The following is a 15,088-nucleotide window of genomic DNA, read 5'->3' on the forward strand; positions in this document are numbered from 1 at the left end:
AGGCGCCGTGAGTCACCACGGCCGCGCAGGGCGGCCGGGCGGCTGGTATAAGAGCGCCGCGGGGACACCCTCCCCCCCGTGCATGTCTCCAGCTCCCTGCTCTCCTCGTCGCCTCTCTGACCGCGGCGTCTGCACGCCCGCCCTCCCCGCCTCTCCTCCCTCCCTCTCTCCGTCCCCTCGGCGCGGCGATGCGGTCGAGCCGGCAGCGCGGAGACCGGAGCGCGGCGACCGGCGGCGGGTGTGGGGCGCGGCGGTGGGCGCTCCCGCGCTGCGGGGCGCTCTGCCTGCTGCTCGCCCTCGGCTGCCTGCGTACTGCCACCGACGGTGAGTGCGAGGCGCGGGGGCCTGGGGCGCGCACCGCTGGGGCTGCTACCGCCGCTCCCCGCGATCACTTTTTCCCCTCCACCCCTTTCAGTTGTTTTTTTTTTTTTTTTGTGGGTTTTTTTGTGTGTGTGTGTGTGTGCGTGTGTATATGCGCGTTGTTTGGTTGGGGTGCGCGTTTTCTTTTGTGCGGGGGGATTGGGGCTCCGCGGAGGGGAGGGGAAGCGTGGGGCCTCCGGGCTCTGCCTGCTGCCGCCATCCCCGCCGCGAGGCACTGCTTCCACGGGCGGACAGAGCACGCACGGGCGCTGCCGGTGGGCCCGAGCCCGCGGCCGGCTCGCCCCTCCCCGGCCCAGAGCGGCTCTGCTGGGAACACCGCGGTGCCGCCGCTGCTGCGGGAGGTTTGGCGATGCCTGGCGGTGAGGGAAGGGTCTGCGCGCTGGGCGGCGGGGAGCGCAGCTTCGGGACGGCCCGCCGTGTCGGAGGGGTTGTCAAACTACTCGGCAACTTTGGCTTTGGCATCCAGCGGCGCTGGCGTGGCTCGCTTCGGGCCAGCTGTAACCACCGTGGGGGATCTCCACCTGGCGGCGAGGTTGAGCCTTGCCCGCGCGAAGCGGGCCCTCACAGGTAGCTCAGGCGGTGATTGTTGCCGATGTAGATGTGGTTACCCCTGCAGCACTGGAACTTGGACGTTAAACTAGTGGCATGGCCAATTAAAAACACTTTCCCTTTGACTCGAGGGGGTAATCAGTGAACGGATTTCTCTCTTTCTCTAGGAGCCGAGGTCTGAGCTGCTCTGGTAGCTGGCAGGCAGGCAGTCGATGTGTGTTGTTGTACCTCCTTTGAGCTGAGGGCCTGGGAACAGTGTGCCGTAATCTCCTGGCTGGCACTCTGAAGTGCACTGAAGTGTTTGGCTTTGTGTTCTCCACGTGTGCTTATAGAGAGTTAGGCTTTGTAGTCCCAGCAGTGTGCTGCAGTTCAGACATGGGTTTTGCTGGGTAGAACCCAGGCAGGACACTGCCTCCCAGTCCTCCCAGCAGAAATGAGAAAGAAGTGTATGTTCAGGCCGTGCTTCCATTTCCTGTCCTGTAGACTGCTCCCTTGTCTACCTTGTCTGCCTTGTCTACAGTAGACACAAGCCCTTTGGCTATGCAACGTGAAGGTTGGAACTTGCTGGCACCAAAACCATTAGTGCGCAGTAGTTTGAAATCATATAAGGAGTCAGGCATTGCAGGCAGCTCTAGTTCTCTGAGTTCCTGCATTCAGTTTGAGGCAGTGGCCTCCCAAAGCAGCTGGCTTTACTTGTTCCTCTGTATGCGGGTTTCCCAATCGTGATTGCAGGCTTTTCTGGTAGTTGGTGTCATATGACAGCACACAAGAGTCACATGTCTAGCTGGTCTCAGAGAAGTAAACTGATGATCTGCTTAAGGAGTGGAGACAAGTGGTGTGGCAGTGCCAAGGGAAAAAGCTTTGGATGCTTTAACTTAGTTGGTAATGGTGACTGTTCCTTCACCCTGCTTGTAAGTTCATTCAATTTTGAGTGAGTAACCTGGGAAACAGTACAGTGATGTTTCTTACACTCGGCCCGTGTAGTTACTTGTCTTGGGTGGAAGAGGTAGGAGACTTATCCTAAAGAGGACAAAAGGTGTGAAGGTGTTTCTGACAAATGACCAGCTCATGCAGAACAGCTTTTGAATTAATAGTTGATGGATATCAATCTAAAAATCACTAGATGGCTAGTGACAGAAGCAGCAGCTGAGCTATGAGGCTGTTTCAAAGAATGGTGGGTTAGATTGGTAGCATCTTGCCTAAATGTCTGCCTGGCATTGCAGAACTGTGCTTAGTGCAGGATGAGACTGCAGGTAGTGATCAGCTGGAGCTCGCTGTGTGTGTCCTTCAGAGCTTGAGAGCTATCTTAAAGGAGTAGCAACAGATGATAACCTTGGTGGGTGAGTGTTTGGTGTTAGCAGTTCCTTATTTGTTCACAGGCTAACAGAAGGAGTAGCTTTGGTAGATTAGCTGCAAGAGAAATGGCACCTTTTTGGGATGCCTCCTTGTAGTGACTATAAAGTTATAGCTTTAACTCCCACCTCAGCTCCTGTTCCATTTAGCTTTGTGGGTAGCGTCCCTGTTTTTGGTCAAAGTGGTGTTACGCTGTAAGTCACAATATACTGTGCAAGCCTTTACTAAGTTATTCTAGCTTGAAATAGCATAACTAAAGACTGTGGGAGTTATTTTGGGATCTCCTGAGTGGCAGGCTTAGTCTAATAGCTCTAACGTGCTATTTTGGGAAGGGTTGGCTGTTCCCACTCTGAAAGCCTGGATAAGAGCGTTTCAAAACTAGCAGGAGTTGGTCACTTTGTGTTTTAGCTAGTAATACAGAAATAACTGGAATGCTGTGCAACCAGGCAAGCAGATGTCTACTTCTGTTAGAGGCAATTGGACAGCAGAGTGATGCCAACTAATAGCAAGCCGATAGCTATAGCCTCTGTACCCACTCAGCTGGCTGAGGTCTCCCCTCTGGCACTACTAGGCAAGCTGCTTGTTTGACAGCTGTTGACCAAGCAGTATTAATGTTGAAAAACTGTGCTGTTGGAAACTGCCTGCTGGTACAACCCCCACCCTGAAAAGGAGTGATGGAAGTACAGAGCATATGTGCTGATGTCGGATTGTTCTGGCACTGCTTAAACAGTTCCCACAAAACAAATTGTTAGAACTTGACTCTGTGTCAGTGTTTTACTCAACCAGTAAAACTACTGAAACATCAGCAGAGCTCAATAAGCTGCTATTTCAAATCATTTACTTACAGCATGAATTTACATTATACACTTGGCAAGTAAAACTGCCCTTGTTCTCCTTGTTTATGCTCTGTCCAGAGCTTGCTGTTATCTAGTGCCTGAGAGCTAGCAATATAATGTGAAATGGATCTGCGTCAGAAAGTGGAATGGCTTCCCTTCATTTGGAAACTCTCTTGCATATTGCATGTCATACACAGAAGGTATAAAATAGCAGGTTGAGTTGTACTAAAATTAGATGCCCTCTCAAAGCTGTGGAAGGCCAAAACAGAGCACCACCATTGCAGTAGATCAAGGAGGAGCAGGAGTTTTGCATCGTGCCATGGACATGTGCAGCCAAAAGTCGTGCATATACTTGCATACTTGCCTGCAAGCATTACATGGAACAGCTCTGGCTTCTCTGCTGAAAAGGCACACTGCTGCTTTTACCGACAGTTACAGCAGGGCTTCAAGACAAAGCATATTCCCTTGAGGGACAGGGACATACCATTTCAGAATGGAAGATATTCTGGAAAGTGCACTTCAAGCATCATGCACAAAAGAGTACCTGACTTAAGCATATTAATAACCAGACTTAACAGTTTGGAGATGAGACATTTAATTCCAGAAGGAAGTGATAAATTATCTTGTTCTCTTAGCATTATGCTTGACCTAGCTTTAATAATGAGAAAAAATCTGGATATGTCATTGCATTTCCTTTTACATTTACTATGGAATGGCTTTTCTGGGGATGCTGTTAACAGTCAGATGGTGGGAACTAACTCTGTGCATTATTGTGATTTTTTGAGACTTTGGGGCTACTACTGCTTAAGTAACTTAGATGATGAAAAAACATTGTTCAGTTATAGAGCAGATAGCTAAGCTACCTCTACAAACGTCTTGGGGTTGTAATACATTAGCTTCAGAGTACTGGAATGCCAGTCCAGTTTGAAATTTAGTCATGTTTAAAAGCAGCTTGCTTAAAGTCTGAGGAGTTTTTAGAATGCGGTGGTATGCTGTAGGCAGCAGGAGCCTGTTCATGAGCATCCCTTTGCTGTGCAAACTTGACCCTGCCTTGAAAATAAAAGCTTGATATTGTGAGTACTGAGGCTGGTTTACTGCTATCTGGCAGGTAAACTGTTATACTACTTAATCTCTGCAGTTGTACAGTGAAGGAAAGCTTCTGGTTCTACGGTTGTGATTCACAAAGGTGACAACAATAAAATAATTCAGAACTTGGCATCAGCATGAAAACATCTGTTTATTGAGTATGGGATGAAACAAAGGAAATAGTGCTAAGCAGCACAGGGGCTGAGATTCTTCTTTTCATTGAAGGTGCAAAAGCAAAATGTGAGGAGTCCCAGTTCCAGTGTAGTAATGGACGCTGTATTCCTTTACTCTGGAAATGTGATGGTGATGAAGACTGTTCAGACGGCAGTGATGAAAGTGCTTGTGGTAAGTACTCAAGCAGCTGTACTCAGTAGTTTGCAATAGGGGTTAACAGCAGGAAGTGGATAGCTGGAAGGATGCTTATTCTGAGCAGCACTTACAGCTCTAATACAGACTGAAGACAGATTGCCTAGAAAAGCTGAGGGACTGTCTGGATGCCCTGTATCAGTATGATACAGCTGAATTTTCCTAGTTTCTGGAAGTCTTCTGGAACTGAGAAAGGGTGACTAAAACTTTTTTTTGCTGTGGTGGCGATTGCCTAGAACAGAATGCAATGCTCCTTTCAGTTTTTGCTTGAAAACACAATAGAAGCTTGTTGCCATTAGTATGCAGCTGATGGCTATTGCAAGGTTAGATGTCCTGTTATGTGTGAAAGTGGTTCTGCTGCATTTCATATAAACACTGATTCTAGCTCTGGCTGCCAACTCAATATTTTTTGCAGACATGGAGGCCAGGACAGATGACTAGACATACTTAGAGACAAGGCAGAACAGACTTCATATCCAGCACTGGTGTGGCTGGACTGCTGGTCTGCTTGAGTTACGCAGTTGGGTTACATAGTACCAAGCTTTTGTAATGACACCACAAATCAAATGCCTTGATAATGAGCATAAAGTTCAAAATCTGAAAATAGCCGTTAACAGACCTTAATTTAACTTGTGTAAATGAAATATCACTCTCCTACCTACCTAGCTAACTCTCCTTTAACCTTAGCAGTCCTTCAGTATCTGCTTAAGGGAATATAAGTGTCTGTGTGCTGTGTAAGTCTCTAGGAAGTGTCAAACAGTGGTGGTGTTGGACTGGTGGAACAAAACACCAGACATCCAAGAACTAGGGTGGTTGCACCAGTTTCATGAGGGCGAGGTAGTTTATCTTTAGCTACTAACAGGAAAAAATGAGATCTGGTTATTAAACAGTGCCTCTCCTTTTCCCTTTCAGTCAAGAAGACATGTGCTGAATCTGACTTTGTGTGTAACAGTGGTCAGTGTGTGCCGAACAGATGGCAGTGTGATGGGGATCCGGACTGTGAGGATGGGTCTGACGAGAGTGCTGAACTGTGCCGTAAGTGTGCCTTGCCCATCAGTGTGGGCAAGCCAGCAGGTTGTTGCCATTTGCCTTCTTGCCTGCTTGCCACCTGGCTCTCCTCCTAAAAAAAAAGGTTTCACTTGTCTTGGAAATGCACCTTTATAAGCGTTAGCATGGCTTTGGCCACATCGGGGTCTTGACATACATACTGCTTATTAAAAAGATTCAGAACTGGGAAATCTGCACTTGTACCTGGTTAAAGATAGCAAATACAAGATTTCTCTTAAAATTAGAGACACTAAGCACAGCGTTGCAGGCCTGTGTCGTGTTCAGAGTGATTGCCATCCTCCAAGACAGCTACTTTGCAAGTTAACCAGGGCTAACCATAGGAACTAAGTGGCTGGCTTTGAGCTGGAGGGACAGAAGCAGAAGTACTAGTCCCTGACTGTGAGATTAGCAACCTCAGTCCTAAATACAGTTGTAATCAAGGGACACAGGTCTGTGGGGCCTGTGAAGCTTCATTCTTTATCAGTAGGACCTATGCTAAGGAGCAATCACTATATTTCAGCCCTGAGTTTAACTTCATCTTGTATTTATTCTTGCCTACTACTGTGTATTCATTGGATGCTAGCACCTAATTGCAACTACGTTCAGAGCAGAAACCTTTCAGACTCAACTTTCAGGACAACTGCTAAAATCCAAGATCAGTAGCTCTTAAAGTTCAGAACTCTTAAATTGAACTTAAACTTTTTTCAATAGATATGAGAACATGCCGGGTAAATGAGATCAGCTGTGGTCCTCAGTCAACCCAGTGTATCCCAGTGTCCTGGAAATGTGATGGTGAAAAAGACTGTGACAGTGGAGAAGATGAAGAGAATTGTGGTAAGGGATGAAATGGTGGCTGCATAACTCTATTTGAAATTGACTTGTCTGAAAAGGAGCTAGCTGGACAGTATACCTGGGAAGATAAATTTCTTATCAATATATCCTTAAACCTATTTGTATTGCAGCCTTCTTAGCAAAGCAGACCTGTTCTAACAGTCCTCTACACATTGAAATTAAGAAGTACAACAGTATAAGCTATTCAGCATCTGTCTTGGTATCTGACTAGTTTTGACAATACCTATAGGCTTAGTTACATGTCAGACAAACTATCAGAACTTGTTCTCTTCAGGGTTTCTTAACAGCTAACTCTAGTTGCTGCTTGTATTAAGTTTGTCTCCTAAAGATGTAGCTGGGATTTGTGGCCAAGGAGGCAGCTAATCTACTACATAGCCCTGTTCTTCAGTATTTTGCATGCTTGTTTGAAAGTTTTGACTAGGGAAGCTGGATTTCAAGTGTTAAGGGGCAACTTCAAGCCAGTCCACAAGTGAATCCAAAGCAGCCAGTTAGAGTGCAGTGTTCCTGGCTTGTTCTAATGCTTTTGCTGCAAATGAGTTGCCTGAGGTGTCCTGAGACAAATTTGCTGTAAGCAGTGACAGGACTCAGTTCTACCACAGCTACCTTGCCTGGATGGCTTAATGAGGTACAGATCTTTGACTTGTGCTCTGCACTTGTGGGGTAGCTGTCTTTTTTCAGCAAGCAAATGATTTAATCTGACAAGTAAATCTACAGACAGCATTTCTAATGAAGTTGATAGAACTATCAGCCTAGGCATACTGAGCTGCTAGCTACACTGCTATAAAACCAGTGTTATCTGTTCCAATGTAAGTTCTGTGACTGCTTAATGTCACAGGACCAACTTTTGCAAGATCTTGATCAGCTTGTCTTCAGTGGCCCAGGTAAATGGGCCACTGCTATCCTGGGGATCTGCACAAAACACTTCAATTTCAAACTACAGTGCATGCTGACCATCTGGCTACCAATACCTTAGACTGTACTCCAGAGTTAGCAATTCTCTTACCTTCTGTCTCTGGTTCACAGGTTCTGAGCCTGCTTTCCTAAAGGCTAGCATGCTAAAGCAGAACAAATTTGCTGCTTCAGAAGGAGGTTATTTTCACTCAGTAGCTCAAAACTGATGTTTCTCACTCGTAATGCTGAAGGCAAGTTTATACAGTTTATATGTCACATGTGACTTGTAGGTGGTCAATTAGATTATCCTAGCGCCTTCTTTGTACAGGATGTTGACCTACTGTCAGCTCACAGCTGATGGAGCAAAAAAGCTGAAAAGCAAAACATGTTCATTCAAAAGTCTCCATTGTGATAACCTGCTAATATTTTTTTCACTCCTATTACTCCAGGCAATGTGACTTGTAGTGCAGCAGAGTTCACATGCAGTAGTGGGCAGTGTATTTCCAAGAGCTTTGTCTGCAATGGTCAAGATGACTGCAGTGATGGTAGTGATGAGTTGGAGTGTGCACCTCCAACATGTGGTGTTCATGAGTTCCAGTGCAAGAGCTCCACTTGCATCCCTATCAGCTGGGTGTGTGATGATGATGCTGACTGCTCTGACCACTCTGATGAATCTTTGGAGCAGTGTGGCCGACAGCCTGCACCTCCTGTGAAGTGCTCTACCAGTGAGGTGCAGTGCGGCTCAGGTGAATGTATCCACAAGAAGTGGCGCTGTGATGGAGATCCTGACTGCAAAGATGGAAGTGATGAAATCAACTGCCGTAAGTTAACTTGGTCCTTCTTCTATAGGAGGTGCTTCTTGGCCCCTGTTTTTCCTTTGGCAGACTTCGGGAGTCAAACTATCTAATGGCTGTCCCCACAGCTTCTCGGACCTGCAGACCAGACCAGTTTAGGTGTGAAGATGGGAACTGCATCCATGGGAGCAGGCAGTGCAATGGTGTGAGAGACTGTCTAGATGGCACTGATGAAGCAAACTGTAACAATGGTAAGTGTGCAGCTAAGCAAGACTGAAGGCTTGCAGAGTTGCTGAAGCTGGCAGCCTCCTCATAGTCTTCATTATCTCAGTTATTCAGTGTTCTGGACCTGGCAAATTCAAGTGCAGAAGTGGAGAATGCATAGATATTAATAAAGTGTGTAACCATCACGGAGACTGCAAGGACTGGAGTGATGAGCCTCTCAAGGAATGTAGTAAGTGAACAAACTTGTTATGCAGTGCTGACTACTAAACACTTTCTGAGCTGTCAGATGTTGGGCTGAAATACTTATCTGTATTTTCTTAGTAGCGGAAATAAACAAAAGTAACCCAGTTAATAGGACTGTCTTTATTGTAGCCAAACTGGCTATTAGGATGACTTAGTGACCTGAAGGTACTTGAGGCCATTAAACTCTGAAGGTTCCAGGAGCCTCAGTCTTACTCTGCTGCTGCCCACTTCTAGCACAAGCAGCATGCTGATAGCTGATCAAATGTAGTCTTGAGGTGGTTTTCTTGCAAAGGAATTCAAGTACCACTGTGGTGTTTTTCCTTGTGAGAAAGCAGATGAGCATCTGGTACAGCACTCCATGACTAAGATTTCAGGACTACATATATATGCTGTTTAAGAAATGACCAGTTCTTCTCTTCCAGACATAAATGAGTGTTTGGTCAACAATGGTGGATGCTCGCACATCTGCAGAGATCTTGTTATTGGCTATGAATGTGACTGTCCAGCTGGGTTTGAGCTTGTAGACAGGAGAACCTGTGGAGGCAAGTATCAAATAAGTTCATAGTGAACCTACTAGTGGTACTGTAGATGAGAACAAAACAAATTTGTCTTTACAGATATTGATGAATGCCAGAATCCTGGTATCTGTAGCCAAATCTGTATCAACCTGAAAGGGGGATACAAGTGTGAATGTAGCCGTGGCTATCAGATGGATCTTGCTACAGGAGTGTGCAAGGCTGTGGGTAAGTGTTGGCATAAAGACAATATCCCTAAGTCTGAAAGTCATTGCTCTGAAGTGAAGCAGTAAGTGGTGTACACTTGCATGCTATTGTAATTATGACACTAGTTGTGCTCTTAACAGCATAACTTGTACAGGCCTGGACAGTCCTAGCACTCTGAATAGTGCTATGACATGGCACTTAAAGCTACCATGTCTACCTGACAAGCTTTTTCCCAGGAGAGGAGGGTGCCCACCATGAAGGGAAAAAAGAATGGGGTATGGTGCAGCTAAGATGTTTGTCGGCATCCATTTCCAAGTGTGGAATGGCAGATACTAAATACGACTCCTAAAAACTGTCTTAAAGGCCATTGTTATGTGGCTTGATGTCTAGAAACACAGATATTTACTTTTTCTGCAGGGAAAGAACCATGTCTGATTTTCACCAACCGACGGGATATCAGGAAGATTGGCCTTGAGAGAAAAGAATACATTCAGCTAGTAGAGCAGCTAAGAAACACAGTTGCTCTAGATGCTGATATTGCTGAGCAAAAGCTTTATTGGGCTGACTTCAGCCAAAAAGCAATTTTCAGGTAAATGGACTTAGCTTCTGACTTTTAGTGCTACCCTAAGCATCCTGTATTTTACCCAAGATTCTTCTGTCAGCTCTTGTGCTGAGAACTAGATTACTGATGTCCAAGACTAAGCACAACAGGTAAAAGCTCCTGGAGCTAGCATGTGTATACTTGTTGCACTTCCTTGTATCTGGTTCAATTGTGACTTTTTATAAGGTGACTGATTTTACAAGTACATCTTCTAGATTGCATGCAGTTCCTGGGCAGGCAGCATTTGCTGAGGTGTGCAAAGCTGTGGTCTGACAGGACAAAGAGGGGTAAAAGCAAGTAATTTTTGTTTTGCAGTGCCTCTATTGATACCCGTGATAAAGTTGGAACACACACTAGAATCCTAGACAACATACACAGCCCTGCAGGAATTGCTGTTGACTGGATTTATAAGAACATCTACTGGACTGACTCATCTGCAAAGACCATTTCAGTGGCCAGCCTGAATGGCAAGAAAAGAAAGGTTTTATTTCTTTCTGAGCTGAGAGAGCCAGCTTCTATTGCTGTAGATCCTCTCTCTGGGTGAGTATTTGTTCTCTTTCTCTGGAAAGAACTACTATCTACTCCATGTTCTGACAGTCAATTTACATAGCCTCTGTCTAGGTACATGTTAGCAAATGTCATAATTAAAAGTGATGCTACACAGTACGACAGTGTGTTATATAACATAAATTCTGCTTCACAGCTTTATGTACTGGTCAGACTGGGGTGAGCCAGCAAAAATTGAAAAAGCAGGAATGAATGGATTTGACAGACAGCAGCTTGTGACAACAGAAATCCAATGGCCTAATGGCATTGCTTTAGGTATGTTGAGTTTGTCTCTGTGCCAGAGGTATTCTGGAGCTTTTTAGCAGTCTCTTGGCTACAGAAGCCAAGGTCATCCTTCAGAGAACTATTTTCAGCTTTTGATATTGGGAAGTTCTTGCATGCCTAGAGACACTACAACAGGCACAGCACTTGAGATGCTGAAGTGGTAACCTTCCCTGCACTGCTCTGTATCCTACCTGAGGCACAGTGCGCTTAGGCAGCACTGCAGGAGTTTTCTGTGTTCCTGTATCATAAGAAACTATTGGGTAATACTGTAATTATTCTTTACCTGTGGGTGTTGCAGCCTTTGCAGGAAACTCTGCCAGTCTTGTCCATGTAGCCAGTAAATGGTAGTGTTATTTTTTTTCCCCTCCTAGATCTTGTAAAAAGCCGTCTGTATTGGCTTGATTCTAAACTACATATGCTCTCAAGTGTGGATCTGAATGGCCAGGATCGTAGACTTGTGCTCAAGTCTCATATGTTCCTTCCTCATCCTCTTGCTCTAACAATATTTGAGGTAAGATTGGCTTGCTGCAGTACTTGTCAGAGCTCCTCTTCTTCCTAGTATGTGGCTAGCAATTATATTGCTGAAAGAAACACAGAGATAATAGGAGGTAATGACTTTTCTAGGATCGTGTATTCTGGATTGACGGAGAGAACGAGGCAGTCTATGGTGCCAACAAATTTACTGGAGCTGAATTGGTCACCCTAGTAAACAACCTCAATGATGCGCAGGACATCATTGTTTATCATGAACTTGTTCAACCTTCAGGTAACTACTAGAGTTTATAGTTATATCAACATATACTTGCATGAAGCCTGCTGTGACTGTGTTAGCAAATGGTATCCTTCCCCTCTATAGCTATCTAATTCATTTTGGTACTTGAAGCTTTTAGCTAGCCTAGCACCCCTGCTGGGTTTGAGAGAGAGTCTAGTTGCAATTTTTCTTGCTTGGCCAGAGCAGATATAACCTGCTGAGATAAACAGCTCAACTAGAGCAACTACTGAGCAAAAAATTATGCTGTACCTCTGGAGCATGAAAGCTCACTCCTGTCAGTCACTTAAAATGAACCTGTACCAACAGGCAGGAACTGGTGTGAAGAGAACATGGTAAATGGAGGCTGTAGCTACCTGTGCCTGCCTGCTCCTCAGATAAATGAACACTCTCCGAAGTATACTTGCACATGTCCTGCTGGATATTTCTTGCAGGAGGACGGTCTGAGATGTGGAGGTACGGTAACAAACTTTTCAGGGTGGATGGGGGAAGAATTGGGAATCAGAATACTAAACTTGTAAGAGGCAAACATGACAGTACAGACTGACCACTTTGCATGAGTAAATCTGATGTAACTAATCTTGGAGGGGGTGGTCTTCTAGCATGCATTCAGCTGCCCTCTAAGTCTGCAGGTACTGTTCTAAGTTCATGCCTGGCTTCTATATCATCATCACTTGCAATAGGACCTTGTGCTTCCACAGCTTTCTGCAGAGAGGAGGCATGTGCACAAAGCATATCTGGTCCCTCTGTTCGAAAACTAGGGGTATAAACTAACATTGCTGTACAGTGATTTAATCCACTATCTTGAAATGCTCATGGGTTAATCTTGCTGCGTTTGTGTACCTCCTTTCTAGTTCCAAGCAAACCTGCTGCTGCTAGTACACTGAGCGCTTACTGTGTGGCAGGCTTGTTGGCTTGTTTGTTCAGTGTAGTGGGAGTAGAATCTCCAAGGTGTCACTTAATAAATTGCATGTCAGTTACTGCTCCAGTCAAAGCAGTGAATGTGAGGACATGGTTCTCCATTGGCTGAAGGTAGTGGCTGCTGTATAGGATAACTGTAGGTGTCAATGGCTGTATTTAACTGGCAGTCTTTATGAAACCAAGTATTATACAGAGAGCCTGAAATGAGTAGGGTGGCTTATACTTTCAATTACTTCAAATAGAGCTTATGCCTATTTAACTGGCTTACTTGGTTCATGGAATAATTTTTGATCAACACCTTCAATGGAAGCTGAACTTAGTGAAATAACTAATGTCAGTGTTTCTAATAAAGCTAACAAGCTGCATGACCATTCTGCCATCTGCTAAACATTCGCTGCCATGGCTGTCATAGTTAAGCCATTGCAGAACTTCAGGATTAACTGGGTTCTTGATCTATAATTAGTTTCAGGTACTGGAACAACTGTGGCTTACACTGAGGCTAAAGATACCAGCACAACTGAAAAATCTCCAACTGTTGGACTAGTTCCTGGAGGTACTGGTCCCAATAACTCAGATTGCTAAACAAAAGATAAAAGAAATGCAGACTGACCCACTAGCATACTTGAAATCTTGTCCTTTTGCATGCAAGTAGAAAAAAACAAACTACTTCATGTATGTAGTAGAAGTACAGCAGCTGGAGTATGTGATAAACAGAATTTGTTCATTTATGACTGTATGGAACCTATAGGTTCCATGAAATGCCAAGAGTGCTCAAAGAAGGGCAGCAAAAAAGCTGATAAGATGAAGCCTCTTAGCACTGTTCTTGTAGAACGTTATTAAGTTAATGTTGGAGAAATTTGTGGGCTTAATGTCTTAGTAAGAAGTCTGGAAAAATCAGCTAGCTTGTGATTAAGCAGCCTCACTACTTTACAAATTCTTGTGCAGGATTCAACATCAGTAGTGTGGTGTCTGAAGTAGCTGCAAGAGGAGCAGCAGGAGCTTGGGCTGTTCTTCCTATCTGTGAGTACCATGTGTTGATCCTTCTTGTTGGGATAAGCTCACAAGTTCGACTTGATGCAACTCTAAACTTAAAATGTATGTCTCTCCCTGAAGTACTGCTGGTGACGGCTGCATTGGCTGGCTACTTCATGTGGCGTAATTGGCAGCACAAGAACATGAAAAGCATGAATTTTGATAATCCCGTCTATCTGAAAACTACAGAAGAGGACCTCACAATTGATATTGGCAGACACAGTGGTTCAGTGGGACACACCTACCCTGCAGTAAGTAAACTGATTGACATGCCTGAGGTTCCGGGCTAGTCCTCAGAGTGGATGTAGTGGAGACCTGCCAAGTGACTTTCAACATGGGGCTTGATCAGGCCTTAAGCAACCTGATCTAGCTGTGCATGTCCCTGTTCATTGTAGGGCAATCAGAAGGGACCTTTATAGGCAATCAACTCCAACTCTTAAGGATTCTGTAAAATGGGAGAGGTGTCTGTTTTGGAAAGCAGAGACATACTGACTGCACAGAAACTACTGGGCTGAATCAATTGAGAGTTCATACTTTTAATCAAGACTTAAGTCATAGTCATACAACAGCAGTTGCCTACTGGGATGGAGTAAACCAGTGCTGAGTGTGGTTTCTAGTCTGCAGAGTTAGCACCTGCTTCAGACTGTCCCATAGTGAAGACTTGCATTGTTTTTTATCCTTTACTGGTAAGATTGTAGTTAACATACTCTTTTTCTTTTTTCAGATATCTGTTGTAAGCACAGATGATGATATGCTGTGAGTGCTGGATCAGCAATCACTTTCAGTTTACTTTGTGTTTTACACTTACGGGGATGATAAACATGCTTGTGGCTGAAAGACTTCCTCCATTCTTGGAAGAATGAAGAAACTTTCTCTGTGTATGGAACACTTACATAATTAGCTGTTTTATACAGCTTAACAACCAACTCTGTAAATACCTGTCCACAACAATTCAGCTTTTACTGGTTACTATTTTATCAGTAACCCTTGAATTGGTCAGTCAGTAACACCACTGGCCAAATACAAAGCACTTTCCATAGAAAGCCATATTCCAGCCACAACTTGTGCTATAGTGTAACAGCTGTACATATGTGTATATGCCACTTGTAAATATTATTCCTGGAAAATCACTATCAAGCACTTTGAAATACTTAAAATGTAAATTATTGTACACTGTCTTTTTCAATGGTTGGGGCAATGGCAATAGGAAAAAACGGGTTACTATGATTGCCAAAAATTTGTAAGCATAAGTAATTTTGTATGTATGACTGAAACAATCTTGTCTGTTACCTCTTAGAGCTCTACAGGTATGAATGCTCTTTGAGGAAACCACTGTAAATCTGAAATGCAGAGAAGGGGGAAAAATAAAAACAAGCAATTAAAGTATTGGTCTCTGTTATTCTCCTCCCACTGAAAGGGAACATACTATCTCCAGAGTTGGTCAGTGGACTACACTATGGACTCCTGCCAGAGTGTGAAGTGCTGGCTGAACTTATTTCAGAAGTACCTAGACTGTTAAGGCAGTACTGACCTGCCAGCTGACTGAGCAGGGGTCTGACAGCATCTTCTGTTGTAAGAGTCTGGCTGGA

General features: G+C 44.6%; 1 protein-coding gene across 2 annotated transcripts; it reads left to right on the forward strand.

Moving 5' to 3' along the window:
* Positions 1-179: 179 nt before the first annotated feature.
* Positions 180-14,882, forward strand: VLDLR (very low density lipoprotein receptor). Of its 2 annotated transcripts, XM_015280076.4 has the most exons (19): positions 180-324; positions 4,431-4,550; positions 5,484-5,606; positions 6,330-6,452; positions 7,811-8,182; positions 8,284-8,406; positions 8,487-8,609; positions 9,046-9,165; positions 9,241-9,366; positions 9,763-9,934; positions 10,262-10,486; positions 10,650-10,768; positions 11,149-11,288; positions 11,402-11,543; positions 11,856-12,002; positions 12,931-13,020; positions 13,413-13,487; positions 13,581-13,750; positions 14,224-14,882. In XM_015280076.4, exons 1-19 carry the CDS (start codon positions 189-191, stop codon positions 14,257-14,259), a joined length of 2,682 nt encoding a protein of 893 aa, XP_015135562.1. In that variant the 5' UTR covers positions 180-188; the 3' UTR covers positions 14,260-14,882. The 2 variants fall into 2 exon arrangements, with proteins under 2 accessions (XP_015135562.1, NP_990560.1); NM_205229.2 differs by lacking the exon at positions 12,931-13,020.
* The last annotated feature ends 206 nt before the right edge of the window (positions 14,883-15,088 follow it).

Source organism: Gallus gallus, chromosome Z (genome assembly GCF_016699485.2).
Source record: "Gallus gallus isolate bGalGal1 chromosome Z, bGalGal1.mat.broiler.GRCg7b, whole genome shotgun sequence".
In the NCBI taxonomy this organism is placed as follows: domain Eukaryota; kingdom Metazoa; phylum Chordata; class Aves; order Galliformes; family Phasianidae; genus Gallus; species Gallus gallus.

Bases quoted from the DNA above. Each gene is read 5' to 3' on its own strand.
- VLDLR (XM_015280076.4), top strand. From the start codon at position 189: ATGCGGTCGAGCCGGCAGCGCGGAGACCGGAGCGCGGCGACCGGCGGC. The intron at 10,487-10,649 runs GTGAGTATTTGT...TCTGCTTCACAG, and splicing joins GCTGTAGATCCTCTCTCTGG to CTTTATGTACTGGTCAGACT. The intron at 11,289-11,401 runs GTAAGATTGGCT...TGACTTTTCTAG, and splicing joins TTGCTCTAACAATATTTGAG to GATCGTGTATTCTGGATTGA.